The 13401-nt window shown below is 44.4% G+C and overlaps 10 protein-coding genes and 1 non-coding gene across 11 annotated transcripts; 7 read left to right on the top strand and 4 right to left on the bottom strand.

Annotated features, from left to right (window-relative positions):
• Positions 1–42: 42 nt before the first annotated feature.
• HK407_09g14170 (uncharacterized protein) lies at positions 43–810 on the top strand (the record flags this gene model as incomplete). The annotated part of the gene is made up of 1 exon (XM_060421378.1): positions 43–810. The coding sequence occupies one exon, from the start codon at positions 43–45 to the stop codon at positions 808–810; it is 768 nt and encodes a 255-aa protein (XP_060276459.1).
• Positions 811–964: 154 nt separating this feature from the next.
• Positions 965–1825, top strand: HK407_09g14160 (DNA primase; the record flags this gene model as incomplete). The annotated part of the gene is made up of 1 exon (XM_060421377.1): positions 965–1825. The coding sequence occupies one exon, from the start codon at positions 965–967 to the stop codon at positions 1823–1825; it is 861 nt and encodes a 286-aa protein (XP_060276458.1).
• A 146-nt stretch (positions 1826–1971) lies between these two features.
• Positions 1972–3783, top strand: HK407_09g14150 (uncharacterized protein; the record flags this gene model as incomplete). Its single annotated transcript, XM_060421376.1, has 1 exon — positions 1972–3783. The coding sequence occupies one exon, from the start codon at positions 1972–1974 to the stop codon at positions 3781–3783; it is 1812 nt and encodes a 603-aa protein (XP_060276457.1).
• A 37-nt stretch (positions 3784–3820) lies between these two features.
• On the bottom strand, positions 3821–6022 carry HK407_09g14140 (uncharacterized protein; the record flags this gene model as incomplete). The annotated part of the gene is made up of 1 exon (XM_060421375.1): positions 3821–6022. One exon carries the CDS (start codon positions 6020–6022, stop codon positions 3821–3823), a length of 2202 nt encoding a protein of 733 aa, XP_060276456.1.
• A 162-nt stretch (positions 6023–6184) lies between these two features.
• On the bottom strand, positions 6185–6751 carry HK407_09g14130 (ribosomal protein; the record flags this gene model as incomplete). Its single annotated transcript, XM_060421374.1, has 1 exon — positions 6185–6751. The coding sequence occupies one exon, from the start codon at positions 6749–6751 to the stop codon at positions 6185–6187; it is 567 nt and encodes a 188-aa protein (XP_060276455.1).
• A 137-nt stretch (positions 6752–6888) lies between these two features.
• HK407_09g14120 (putative RINT-1/TIP-1 protein) lies at positions 6889–8634 on the top strand (the record flags this gene model as incomplete). The annotated part of the gene is made up of 1 exon (XM_060421373.1): positions 6889–8634. One exon carries the CDS (start codon positions 6889–6891, stop codon positions 8632–8634), a length of 1746 nt encoding a protein of 581 aa, XP_060276454.1.
• A 215-nt stretch (positions 8635–8849) lies between these two features.
• Positions 8850–9380, top strand: HK407_09g14110 (uncharacterized protein; the record flags this gene model as incomplete). The annotated part of the gene is made up of 1 exon (XM_060421372.1): positions 8850–9380. The coding sequence occupies one exon, from the start codon at positions 8850–8852 to the stop codon at positions 9378–9380; it is 531 nt and encodes a 176-aa protein (XP_060276453.1).
• Positions 9381–9752: 372 nt separating this feature from the next.
• On the bottom strand, positions 9753–9824 carry HK407_09g14100. Its single transcript has one exon. It is a non-coding gene; the product is annotated as a tRNA-Cys (tRNA).
• Positions 9825–9895: 71 nt separating this feature from the next.
• Positions 9896–10357, top strand: HK407_09g14090 (uncharacterized protein; the record flags this gene model as incomplete). Its single annotated transcript, XM_060421371.1, has 1 exon — positions 9896–10357. The coding sequence occupies one exon, from the start codon at positions 9896–9898 to the stop codon at positions 10355–10357; it is 462 nt and encodes a 153-aa protein (XP_060276452.1).
• On the bottom strand, positions 10350–11243 carry HK407_09g14080 (uncharacterized protein; the record flags this gene model as incomplete). The annotated part of the gene is made up of 1 exon (XM_060421370.1): positions 10350–11243. The coding sequence occupies one exon, from the start codon at positions 11241–11243 to the stop codon at positions 10350–10352; it is 894 nt and encodes a 297-aa protein (XP_060276451.1).
• A 442-nt stretch (positions 11244–11685) lies between these two features.
• On the top strand, positions 11686–13377 carry HK407_09g14070 (class I (R) tRNA synthetase; the record flags this gene model as incomplete). Its single annotated transcript, XM_060421369.1, has 1 exon — positions 11686–13377. The coding sequence occupies one exon, from the start codon at positions 11686–11688 to the stop codon at positions 13375–13377; it is 1692 nt and encodes a 563-aa protein (XP_060276450.1).
• Between the last annotated feature and the right edge of the window lie 24 nt (positions 13378–13401).

Here is a 13401-nt window from a genome sequence, read left to right as displayed (position 1 = left end):
GCACAGGGATGCAGCCAAAATCGAAATATAGCCTATCCCTCGATGAGATCACCATGGAGTAAAAAGAGGCTGGAGACATTTGTGGTCCTGAACATATTCATGGCAGTTGTAGTCACATCGCTTAGGTCATTCATCATTTCCAACTACAAAACAGGCGCACTGCTGATTTTTGTATCGAGCCTTGCCAAAATGCTTGTTTCGTACTCAAACATTCAGACGCTCGACTTCAAAATAAGGCATGTGTTCTTGGTTGCCAGCCTGAGCTTCATAGGAACCTGCCTGGGTGCATTTTCGTATTACTACAAGGCATCATCCACATCATATGCAATCTCATCAAGCATCCAGTATGTCTTTATTGCATTTATGTCTTTTGCCTGGAACGGGACTCGCTATTCATTTGCACAATACTTTGGCTTATTGATCATCATACTTGGGGTTTTTATAGAGATCTCGTCTGCTGATGTGATTTATGACATTCCCATGCATTCACTGACCGGAATGATTTCCGGATTGTTCAATGCAGCAAGCTTTGTTGCATTTGAAGTAAAGGTAAAGCCTGTTCTGGAGAACATTAAGAGCTTCTGGAGCTACATGATGGCATATACGTTCTATCTGATGACGTTTTCGTCGCTCCACTTGATAGAGGAGATATTCAGCAATACGCCTAGCTATATCGAGGTGCTCAAGTCTCCAATGGCATATCTTGCGGTGCTTAGTGAGATTGTAATGGCGTACATTTTGTCGAGTGTCTCATTCTACCTGGACTCCGTAGAGAGATCGACCCTTGTGAATGTTTGCACTTGTGCCTGATGTTCTTCTTTCGTACGAGATAGACGCACAAAAGATCCTGGGGATTTCGCTTGCGATGATTGGGACACAGATGTTCAACTTCTTCTGGAAGGAGGAAAACATTGTGCTTCCATGAAGCAGCAGAAGATAGAAAATAAATAATGCAGTTGTCCTTATGGATTCTGATCAGCTGAAGGCTTACTACAGAAAGCTACTGCCGCTGGATGTAATTTTCAAGTGCCTAGGGATAGACGAACGCCGAGAAGTTTCTTTTGGAACGCTCTCTGGATCGTACATACGGTTCCTGAGCTTTGCATCTGCAGATGAGTTTAGGAAGAAGCTGATGAGTGTTGTTCCGGAACGGATTGACATTGGAGCGGTATACAATGGCCGGCCTGCAAAGCATAGCTGTCCGAGGGTTGTTGGTAAGGAACTTGTTTTTGATATTGATTTGACGGATTATCCCAGGAACTGCTGTGAGGGCAAGGCTGTTTGTGAGCAATGCTTTGTGCTTGTGAAGGCAGCAATCAGGATCCTTGACTACTCTCTACGCCATGAGTTTGGCTTCTGCAGGATTGGGTTTGTGTTTTCTGGAAGGCGAGGGGTGCATTGCTGGGTGTTTGATGAGGCAGCACGAATGCTTAGCGATGCAGAACGAAACGAGGTCGTGAAGTACTACGACAGTGTCATTAGCAGCAGGGAGTATCCTGAGCAGTATGCAAGGATATTGCGTGAGTGTGCTATGCATACAGAGAGCAGAGGGCCCAGCGAGGCATGCATGAATGATGCAGAGATGTTTGAAAAGATGTATCTGAGGATAGATCGCGAGGTGACGCAGCGAAGAAAGCATTTGATAAAGATGCCGTTTTCGGTGCACCCGAGCACTCTTGCAATATCTGTGCCGATAGATGCTCTGAATGTTGACTCAATGAAGCTGTCTGAGTTTCCTAGGCTGAAGGATGTGTTGGAGTCGCCTGAGGTGCTTGAACCCTATATTGCTATTGCAGAGCTGTGGATTGAGCGAAGTGATGTGTGAATGGAGATGATAGTTGAGTATATGCATGCGTATGAATTATAAAGTATTTGATGTGCATGTGAAGCCGGATAGTGCCTGTGGAAGATATTTGAATGCCAGTGGATGCAAGATGCAGGGATGAGATGTGGGAAGAATTGATCCCTGGGATGGACGCAGAGGTGTACAGGATTTTGAAGGAGGAAGGAGATGTTGAGGAGCGGATGTGCAGGATACTGAGCTTGAAGGATAGTATGGGATGCAAGGAAGCCGTGGCATATTTATTGAAAGAAAGCATGAATATGATTGCAGTGAGTCCAGAGATGCATTGGAATGTGCTGAGCAAAGTGCCGACAGACTTTATTGGTGGGTTTATGCCTGGGCTGCTATCGTTATACTTCAATGTGCTGAAGGATGTAAAGACACATGCACGGACAAGGAGAAGTGTAATACGATCGATGGAGTATGTGATAGAGAGTGTAGATGTGTTTGATGATGAGTCCGAGAGAAGGATCTACGAGTTTTTCTACTTCAACCGGAATGCAGAGTATGAGAATGGATATCGTGTGTGCTACAGAAAGCTGAAGAAAGAGGGAAGAGCTTTTTTTGCATCTGAGCTTTTGCTGCTGGGGCATCAGCTTGAGGAAGAGGATTATGAAGTGATAAACAGCAAGGCTGTTGAGCTTTTCAGTCCAAGGCTTGTTGGCCGACTTTTGGAAGACGGTAGATATGTACACTCTGAGGAGGTGTTTGAGATGCTTGTGCAGATGTATGAAAGAGGCGAGGAAGTAGGCAAGACTATTTATGAGATTCAACGAATGTGTGGGATACGGAGGGTTTTGGAGCTGTGTGTAGTGAATGAAGAGAATACGCCGGCGGTTCTGCACACAAACAGGATAGAGAAGATTGAGAGGTACTTGGCGGAGACCGACTGGATTCCGATGCATGTTGAAGTAGTTGGAAAGTATCTAGAGATATGTAAGAGTGCTGATGAAGTGATTCGTAGCATGCTTTTTCGAAGGATGGGATTGCATAAGATGGTCTCTGAGCATTATGACGAGCTTGTTGAGTATGGATCCAGGATGATGACAACGAATGCACAGGTTCTGATCAATCTAATTGGAATAGAGTTCCGGCCAAGAGTGAGCGATGTTGTTCTTGAGGTGATAGAGCTTGTGAGTGAAACAAGGAGTGTAGAGATATTGAGCCAGCAGCTATACTTTGTAAAGGCTGTTGTTGAGAAGCGTTGCATGCGAAGATCGATTCTGCGGAGAATATTTGATGGGCTGGTGTATCTTGACAATGCAGACTACAGAGTCAGATGCATGAAGTATGAGATTATTGCCGAGATACTTGACCAATATGTATTAATGGATATAGTTATTGAGGGGAGATACAGTAAGCATGATGGCTTCACCACGGAACGAAATGAAGATTCAGGAAATAGAATATATAAGATATGCAAGTTGAATGGCTACCCAGATGTGCCTGATGGATTGGTGGATTCCGAGTGCATTGATGAAGACAATGTGAATGTGCTTGTTGCTACGCTGTGGAATGAGATTACAACAGTGCCTGTTGAGGGAGAGATGAAGGCGGTTTGTATTCTTTTAAGAAAGATGATTGATGTGAGTGGGAAGTTTATTGAATCGAGGATCATGAAGTCTGGATTTGTTCTGTGCCTGATGGATCAGCACAAGGTGTGCGGATTTAACGAGACAAAGAGAAATGCAGTGAATGCGCTTCTTGGGCTGCTTGAGATGCTTATGAGCTATGAGCTTACAAAGCCAATGTTCCGCAGAGTGTTTGTGTTTTTAGTAGAATACTTCCATGTGATTGATGTTACGCATCTGTTGGAAGTAATGATTAGGAATGACAGATACTACTGCTTACTCATATACCATGAGCTTTATGTAAATGCATGTAAGGCTCCATCCAGGCAGCTTAAAGCCTTTCTGATGAAGAGCTTAAGAAAAAAGTAAATTATCAATGTTCAGCACAGTTCTTGTATAGGATGTTTTATTTGATGCCCAAGTCGATTTTTGCATTTTCCAAATCATCCTTGGCAATGGGCTCGCCATCATCTATTTCCATTAGTCTTGCTAGCGAATCGCCAATGCTTAGTCTGCTGCCTAGTCTTTTTGCAATGATTGAGCAGCAAAACATGATCTTCTTTGTCACACATGAGTCCCAACACGCCAGCACATCAATACTATCAAGCACGCCAAGCAGTAGCTTCTTGTATCTTTCATCTCCGTGCTCATTTGCAAGCTGGATGCAAATCTTGTAGAAAAGCTGCTGCGACCCATTCATACACTTGCTGTTTCCTATCCAGTATAAAGACTGGCTTACAAAGACCCTATGCGAACACTCATCGATTGCCCCAAGAATATCGCAAAATACCTCAATCAAAATGCCACTGTCCTCATGAAACATCTCAAAAAACATAACACTACAATACTGCTTTAGATGATCATCATCTGTGCAGTAGTATTTTGCAAGTGCAAACCTTAAAAACATTACCTTAAGCTCTTTGCTAGGCACACATCCTGATAAAATGAGCTTCGACACCGGAATGATCATTTGCTCGTCATCAAATCCTGCCAATATCTCCCTGGCATACTCTTCTACAGACGCCACAACCGTCTGGTTTCTTGTGCAAATCGCAAGATCCACACACATGCACCACACTCGGTGGCTATCTCTCATCCCATCAATAAGGCCCTGAACAATCAGTGCATTCTCTCTTTCTAATACATAGAAAAACCCTATCTCAAGCACCTCCACAAGCATTCCTCCATTCTTGACATTCGGCACCACGATTTCATCTACAATCGCATTGTGAAGGCTGCTGAATGGGCGGATGTGCCTTATTGCCTGCTTGCACACCATCAGGCATATTCCAGGAGACACATGCATGCTCTTCTTGACCACGCTTCCTATAAAAGTATTCAGATCGGTGTCACAAACCACGCTTGTTATCTGCATTGCCTCCTCAACAACTTCTTCAACAATCTCCTCTGCGCAGCTCTTTGCAAGCAGCTTGTAGACTATTCCTTGTATACACCTCCTTGATGCATCACTGAAGAGATCATACATCTTTGCAATCCGGAACAGATTCCTCATTCTATTCACCATCTCTCTTCTACTCTCCTCATTTGTGCATTCCATCACAGACATGCACGATTCATACATCACCGATACAAACTCGTCTATTTCCGGCAAGCACAGCTCGTCTCTCCCAACCTTTTCCTCAGCATACAGCAGCTCTGTCAAGCACAGAAACGTGTTTTTTTCAGTAGGCCGGCTTATTACATATCCTGGGTCTCTAGAACACCCCACCCTATCAAAAACACACCTCAGTAGCGTCTCCAGGTGTCCTAGTGCGCTTCTGTCGTAAAAATCATCCACCAGCATTTCTAGTTGCTCAGGAACACGGTATGCAGCCAAAATCGCATCCACAAGCTTACCTTTCGCATCAAAATCTCTCTCAGCAACCGCCCTTTCCATCAAAAATACTCTTCTGTCCACCGGTAGCTCTTTCAGATCAATCTTAGGCAAGCAAAGGCTATAGAACATCTTCCTGATAGACTCGTCTGTGTCCATGCATCTTTCAACAACACAATTGTACGTACTTTTCTCAACAGATATCACACTTAATGTAAACATCCTCACATCATTGTTTGGATCATACCTTAGAATGTCCTTGAACAGATTGACAACCTTGACATTTCTATTCAGCTCCGATGCTTGAAACCCAGACAGAACCCGGACTGTTTCTTTTCGCACGCTCTTGTCCTTATCAAACAGTCTCTCGCAAAGCTTCTGGATTACTCCACGATCCACAGTGCTTGGATGCAATACATCAAGCAGAAGGCTAATTATTGGCAACGAGTTCCTCCTTACCTTTTGCATCCGCGACTCTAATGCCTGCAAAAGGTACGAAAATACTTCCACAACAAATCCTTGGCTGCTCGGATCTTCAGAAAGATCCTCAAATGTCCTTCTCAAGAAGTTCAATATGCGCAATGGAATCGATGGCTTCCTGCACACAAGGATTGTGTTCAGTATTCTACAGAATTCATCAAGAAGCTCGTGGGAGCTCAGCATCCCAACGACCTCGTTCAACGACTCAGAATATCTTTTTGAGTCACATCCCTGTATTTCGTTGAAAATCAGCTGCATCCTACAGATATCAGAACATAGATTTGTTTGCTCCATCAAATAATAGGGCACATAGCCTTAGACAATATTTGTTTCAATTGCTCAATACTTCACGGCACTTTGCACTTCTCTGTCTTCTGCAAACAATCGCAAATTCCTGCCGCTGCTTTTCCCAACACACTTCTAATATGTAGAGCCATTCAGTAAAATCAAGATCGTTTAATCAGTAGGATCATAGTCTGCAGGAACAAGCTGCTTTTTCGTGTTGAGCAGTTTCGAAAAAACAGGGAACTCAACATTCTCGTTGCTGAAGTCAATTGTCTTTCCTCTCAGCAGTTTGTCTTTAGAAAGCATCTCGACACTGATTATGTCTACGTCGGCCCTCTTCAGGTGGTTCCTTCCAGAAAGCTCCCTCAGCATGTAATCAACTGCGGCGCATCTGCTGACTGCCCTGCACTCCTTGTACGAGTTGTGTATTCCCTTCTTGCTTCGGTACACAAACCTTACTCCGTAGCTCTGAACCTCCTTAACCTCTGGCTCTGGAACCACTGCACAATCAATAATAAGCCCTTTCGATGCCTTTATCTTGTATTTCTTCTCAATAATCTTGAAAAACAGCGCCTTTGCAAACACGTGGTTACTCGTAAAAATAGTGGCCACATATACCTGCGGCCTTGGATCAGCTGCAGTGGGCAAGGCACTTCCATGTATCCTGTACTCCCTCGTGATGGGAACGGTCATATCCACTTTTGAAAACACGTTCGGCTTCAGAGACTTTGTGTCCATGGGGGCAATTTTTTTTAATGTCAAATGCAGAGTGTCAGGCTATGCACGACTCCATCGTCGGTTCAATGCAGCACATGCACAACAACGCCTGCATGCGGATCCACAGATACATATATTATGCTGTCCACACCCCATTCATGGATGAGCTTATGAATAGAAAACACCAGCTGCAGAGCAAACTGGACATGCTTCATGCAAGAAAACAATCAAAAATAGACCGCGATGCACTTCTTGTGCAGAAAATCAGTCAGCAGAAAGAGACGCTTGCACAGCTAAAAAGAGACCTCAGAGACACACATGCTGTTATTATTGAAAAGCGGAGGCTGCTCGGCAAACTACAAAGCGAGCTTGAAGCATACAAGAAAGACGTAATAAAGAATGCAGAGCAGAAGCTGGAGGCACAATACATTGGGATTGTCGATGACATGAACAAGATCTGCCCTTCAATGACATTCTCCACGTTTGGCGAGTTTGCTAAGCTGAGAGCCCTTATTGACAAGAATGTTTTTAATAGGCTTGGAAAGAGGCTGAATGCAATGCATACCCAAGAGAAGGAAAAGCTCAAAGCATATATCCTGAGCCAAATAGACAAGAGGATGGATGGAAAGAGAGTTTTGCATGAGCTTGTGTTTTACATGAGGTTTCTGCGCAAGTATGATGAGTACTTTGAGGAGGATGCCATGGGAGAGTACATGCACGGGCGTCTTTTGTCTGGGTTTGAGTACCACTTCATGAGCGATAGGGAGTCGAACAGACTGGACAGGCCGGAGTGGTTTCTGGACTATCTTCGGCAGAGAATCAAGGAGGGGAAGGAATTGTTCAGCATGTATATGCATGAGAAGACGCCCAGCGAATCTGGAAATCCTAGTGTACAGAGCGGATTTAAAAGCTTTGTGAGCAAGGCGATGGAGCTGATAGACATGAAGAGCAAAGAGGTTTCAGAATGCAGTAGTAAGCAGAAAAGAAACCTGATGCTGCATTTTGGAAAGGAGGTGATTAAGTTTTGCAATGAGGTGTACAGGAAGTATGAGATTGCTGTTAAGATTGCGAGCATTGGAGAGATGCTGCGCAAGGAGCAGAGGATGTACTTCCGCAAGCGAATTTGTGCAATCCACGAGATGAAGTACAAAAAGTGGTTTGAAGGATATAAGGACGTAACTAGGGAGTGCTTGATGTACATGCATGGGTTTCGGATGCTGGATATTGGGAGTGTGATGGATGAGATAGTTGGATGGATTGTTGAGTATAACAGGGTGTTTCTGGAAAGCCTGAGATATGTCAATAGGAAGGAGATTGATGTGTTATGCAGGTCGTACAGTGAGTTTGAGATGTACAAGGAGTTTCTGGTTGAGCAGGAGAGCGAGATTGTTTTTGACAGCAAGCTGAGCATCAGTGAGGATGTGCCAGAGATGGAAGGAAGCTGTAGGGAAGTGTTGCATGATGCAGTGCAAGGGTCGCTTGAAAGCGTGTCGAGGTTTAATGTTGAGAGCTTCAGAATGATTATGACGCTGGCAGCAAATGATGCAAGCAGCATTTTGCGAATATTAGGGCGATTTGTGTATAATCCAAGCGGCACAGCACGGAACCTGATTGCTGAGGTTGGACGAGAGCTGGACGATTATAGGCAGTGTGTGTCGTTTTCAGCTGTTAGACAGTGCTTTAAGGAGAGGATTGATGAGTATGTGCTTGAGGAAGTGATATTGAAGCATAGGCTTGATGGAGAGCAGTATTTTGAATTGACTGACATGATCAGTAGATTGAAAGAGGTGTTTGAGGAGGAAGAATGGAAATGTGAGATTGGGTGCAGGTATGTTGGGGATATATTTAATGGAAGGGAGAAAGACGAGCCACTGTTTAAGATTATCCAGAATTTGTATGAGTAGTGAGAATGTAAAATTAATGAGTGGTGTTTGTGAAGCATGAATGAACAGCTGTATTGCAAGCGAATTATGAAAGTGCCATGACGATAGGTGATGAATGGAGGTGCTGATTAGTGGGTGTGCAATAGGGGAGATGTAAGCTATAGGCTGTATTAGGTAATTGATAATCCCTTTATGAAATTGTGATGATCAGTTGCGTGGCGGAACCCTAGATTGCAATGAAACTATGGACGATTGGGAGGTTTGAACTCAATGAGTGGACGTTAAGGTTTGTGGTTGCTATACTGACCACGAGTGGAGTGATTGTGTATATGCTGTGTTCGTATGTGGATCATGCGTATGGAGTCCACATGCTAGGAGCAGAGTTGCAGACGAGCACATACATCTATGCATCTGATGAAGGTAGGAAGAGTTTGACAGCGAGCAAGGATGATCTTGATGGGACGTATTTTAGTTTATTGCTTTTGAACTTTGACAGGAACAAAGTGGCGATGGTCCTGAATGGGACGAAGCTGAAGACGATAGAAAGCAGCAACTATGTGAACAGGATAGTCGAGCTTGTTGGGAATGACACCACGCAGTTTATGTTTCTGTTTCTGTCGTATCTGATTGGGTCGAGGTATTTTCCGGTGGGAAGTATCAGCTTTATGATGAATTCTGAAGGGATATGGTATAACGGAGTCCGTCATGAGAGCCATCCGTTTGTATTCAGAAGGATATGCACGATGTTGATAAGGGACATCAAATAAATATAGTATTCAGAGGTTTTTTTGGTGTTTATTGAGGATATCGATGAAGTTAGCATAGAGGAGGAATACTTCGTCGATTGTGGCGGAGACGGACTGCATTGCGGAGACCGAGTCTGAGCACTCCTGGAGTGATAGGCATATTGCGGATAGCTTTGAGTCGAGGAGTTTTGAATGAGTGGCGATTTCCTTGAGTTTCTGTAGCTGTAGCTGTGGCATGGGCATTTTGAGTTGATGGATAATGAATGATGCGATGTGTGGAGGCAAGGTGGGAACATGAATGCAAAAGGCAGTAGCGGTGTTCAAGCAATGCAAGAATGCAGTTGGGGTGGTGGGAAGTGCAAAAGTTGTGTGTATGCGGTGTGAAGGGACAAAAGGGCACGACAGGAGTCGAACCTGCGACCTATCGATCTGCAATCGATTGCTCTACCGTTGAGCTACGAACCCACCAACATCCCAGTCGCTTCCTGCCCATCTAATTCCGCCATGGACTCATCATGTGTGCATGCTACATACCCATGCATCACAAGTCAAGTCCGCTCGATCCGAACACTACTCGCCCACGAGGATCTCCCACACGGCTTGCAACTCCATTCACACTCAAATGCTTGAAATGCAACACATACATACACAAAAACAAAAGACACAATGCATTCAAGGAAACCGCGCATGGAAAGGACTATCTAGGCGTACCAAGCTACCGCTTCCACATCAAATGCACTGCATGCAAGCAAACACTCAGCATACTGACCGATCCAAAGAATGGAGCATATGTTCCTGAAAGTGGATGCGTGAAGGTGGAGGAGCAATCATCACCGAGTATGGAAGCAACTGCAGAGCTGCCTCAGATCACATCCAGCAGATTGCGTTCAGAATCAAGCATGAAGGACCAAATAAGCACTCTTCTTAAGCAGTCCAGGCATGTGAGCTCTGCAAATGCACGTTTAGACCATAGAAACAGGGACAGCCAATCTAGTTAAGCTTTTTATTCAAATATCTATAAGGCTCGTAGCTCCTGGTATGCATCTCGTTTGAGATGTTGTGGATCTTGTAGTGCTGAGAGAGATTGTCTGACCTGGAAAACGACTTTGAGCATCCGGGAAACTTACACTTGTGGGGCCTTTCTCCAGTATGCATGAGAATATGCCTCTTCAAATGCTCGTAGCGCTTAAATGCACGCTTGCAGCTGTTAAAGCTGCATACAAACGGTCGATCCTTCATGCATCCTACGGATCTTGGCTGCTTGGTTCGGCATGCCCGATGCCGTTGCACATCCTCAAGCCCGTCGGCCACCTTTTTGTGGTCTTCGGATGTGTATATGTTCTTTATGATACTGTCCATGACGCTGTCTGTCCATTGATAGTCGAATGGATACAGTTTGTTGACACCGGAGGAAAATGCCTGGTCGTCAACAGGGCTTTTTGAGTCGCAATAGCCTCTGGAGAACATAGATTCAGATCCGATCTCATGACCAGCATACTGGCTGCTGGATGTCTCGTCCTTTTCAAACACCTTATGATTGCAGTATGCACTGAACTTTTCGGCAAAGCAATTGTCAAGAAGGCTGCTCTCTACTGCCTCGAATCCCTCATGGCTGAATACAGAGTCGAACTGTTTGATTCTGGTCACGAATCCATTTTTCCTGAGATAGTCTTCCACGCTGTTTGGGTCATTGCTCAGCCCGAAGCACGAAAGAAGGAACGGAATGTCCGAAAGATCGAAAAACACCTGCTTGTCTAGCTGAAACACATAAATCTTTGCTTCGGTACCGTATATGGCAACTTCGTCTACTTGCTTGCCTGGGCTTGTTTTTGATATTGTTTTTTGTATCCACGACCTGAAATCGAGTTTCATGTACGGTTTCATCTCTCGCTGTTTGACAAGCTTTTGAAGTTTTTAACAATTCATATACCAATAGGTACGGGCATGCGCTGGAAATTACACCAATGAGGATGGCGGATTGCCATTGGGCGGTTGAATGCAACTTGGCTTATATGGCGCATGAATGCGTTGTTTTCAATGGAAAACGATTGGTTAATGTGGCAAGCGATGCAGTTGGACAGAGCAGACTTGAGTGGTTTGGCTGAATAAAAATATTTTTTTGCACCAGGGGTTGTAGACATCTACCGCCATTGATTTGGAACAACACAGAGAAGATTAGCATGGCCCCTGCGTAAGGACGGCATGTATAACTTGAGAGGTTGCCGGATGTAGATCCGGCATTTATTGTAATGTTTGTGTTTTGATGCGTTCTTGCATTGCATGACTGTGCCCTTGGAAGTAAAAATAAGCATTGCCACCCATGCATATGTTTAACGAAGTTTTTTGTAGGATTGCAGCAAGGATTGCAGAGGTGTCCAGGTTTTCGTTTGATGAGATAAACAGATGTATGGAAAAGTCTAATCACAGCAAGAAGCAAGACGTGACGCTGTTTGTAATCAAGATTTCGAATGCACCTGATGCTGATGCCAAGGAGCTTTTTGATGCAATCGTGGATGCAAGGATTGAGCTTATTGAAAATGTAAGCATGAAGGGATCATCAATCAGCTTTGATGTGAACAAGAGGGCGATAATGAAAGATGTGCTTTGTGCAATCCAAAGCAAGCAAGACAAGTTTGGAAGCAATGAAATAGGCAAAGGCAAGAGAATGGTAGTGGAGTACAGCAGTCCGAATATAGCAAAGATATTCCATGTTGGGCATCTCAGAACGACTATACTGGGGCAGTTTATTGTGAATCTGTTGAGGGAGTGTGGCTATGAAACAACAAGCATAAACTTTTTTGGAGATTGGGGAAAGCAGTTTGGGCTTGTTCTGCTTGGATATATGAAGCATGGAAGTGAGGAGGAGCTGGAAAAGGATCCGCTGAGGCATCTGTTTGATGTGTATGTGAAGATAAGCAGAGATGCAAAGGATGATGCAGGCGTGGATGCAGAAGCGAGAGAGATATTCAGGAAGATGGAGGAGGATGGAGACGAATGGTGTATGGGGCTGTGGAAGAAATTCCGGATGCTAAGTGTGGAGAAGTACAAGCAATTATATAAGAGACTGAATGTTGAGTTTGATGTGTATTCGGGAGAAAGCATGTACAATGAGAGAGGAAAGCAGATTGTGGAGACATGTGGCCTGGTGAAGACGGATCCTGATGGTTCAAAGGTGTTTGACTTTGGAGACAATCAAAAGGTGCTGGCAATGAAAAATGATGGAACAACGCTGTACATAACGCGTGATATTGCCGCAGCAAAAGAAAGGCTTGAGGAGTATATGCCTGAGAAGATCATATATGTTGTATCAAGTGAACAGAACAAACACTTTGAAGATCTGTTCAGGACATTAAAGCTGCTTGGGCTTGATGAAAGCAGGTTCCAGCACGTAAACTATGGGCTTGTGGCAGGCATGTCAACAAGAGCTGGCAAGGTTGAGTTTCTTGAGGACATAGTTGATGAGGCAACAAGCGTAATGAAGAGGGTTATGCAAGCAGATGACAGCAGGAGTTCGTTTACACCCGAGGAGATTGACTCGACAGCAGAGATCCTCGCTCTCTCCACATTACTTGTGATGGACTTTACTGCGAAGAGGATCAAGGGATATGAGTTTGACGTTGAGAAGAGGGCAAGGAACACGTCTGGAACGGGCCCGTATCTACAGTATGCACATTGCAGACTGAAGAGCATTGAAATGCGTAACAATGAGGTTGACTACAGCAGCATAGACGCAATTGACTTCTCGTTGATATGTGTACCTGAAGTGTTTGAGCTTGTATATAAGCTGCTATGGTACGAGCATGTTGTTGAGAAATGCCTGGATGATTATGAGCCGTCGAGGATTGTTACATATCTTCAAGATCTTGCTGGATGCATCAACTCAGCAATTAATAGTCTGCGAGTCATGGGTGTGGACAAGGAACTTGCGAAGGCCAGGCTCCTTGTGCTGTCATCAGCAAGGATCGTTCTACAAAATGGATTGAAAATCTTGGGAGCAACACCGCTCAGTAAAATGTGATTGGATGCTCAGATCTACACGATA

The sequence above is a fragment of the Ordospora pajunii genome (genome assembly GCF_021821965.1).
Source record: "Ordospora pajunii strain FI-F-10 chromosome Unknown Cg_09A, whole genome shotgun sequence".
Classification (NCBI taxonomy): Eukaryota; Fungi; Microsporidia; family Ordosporidae; genus Ordospora; species Ordospora pajunii.
Note: the sequence above shows the minus strand (reverse complement) of the source record. Positions and strands in the feature narration are given on the sequence as shown.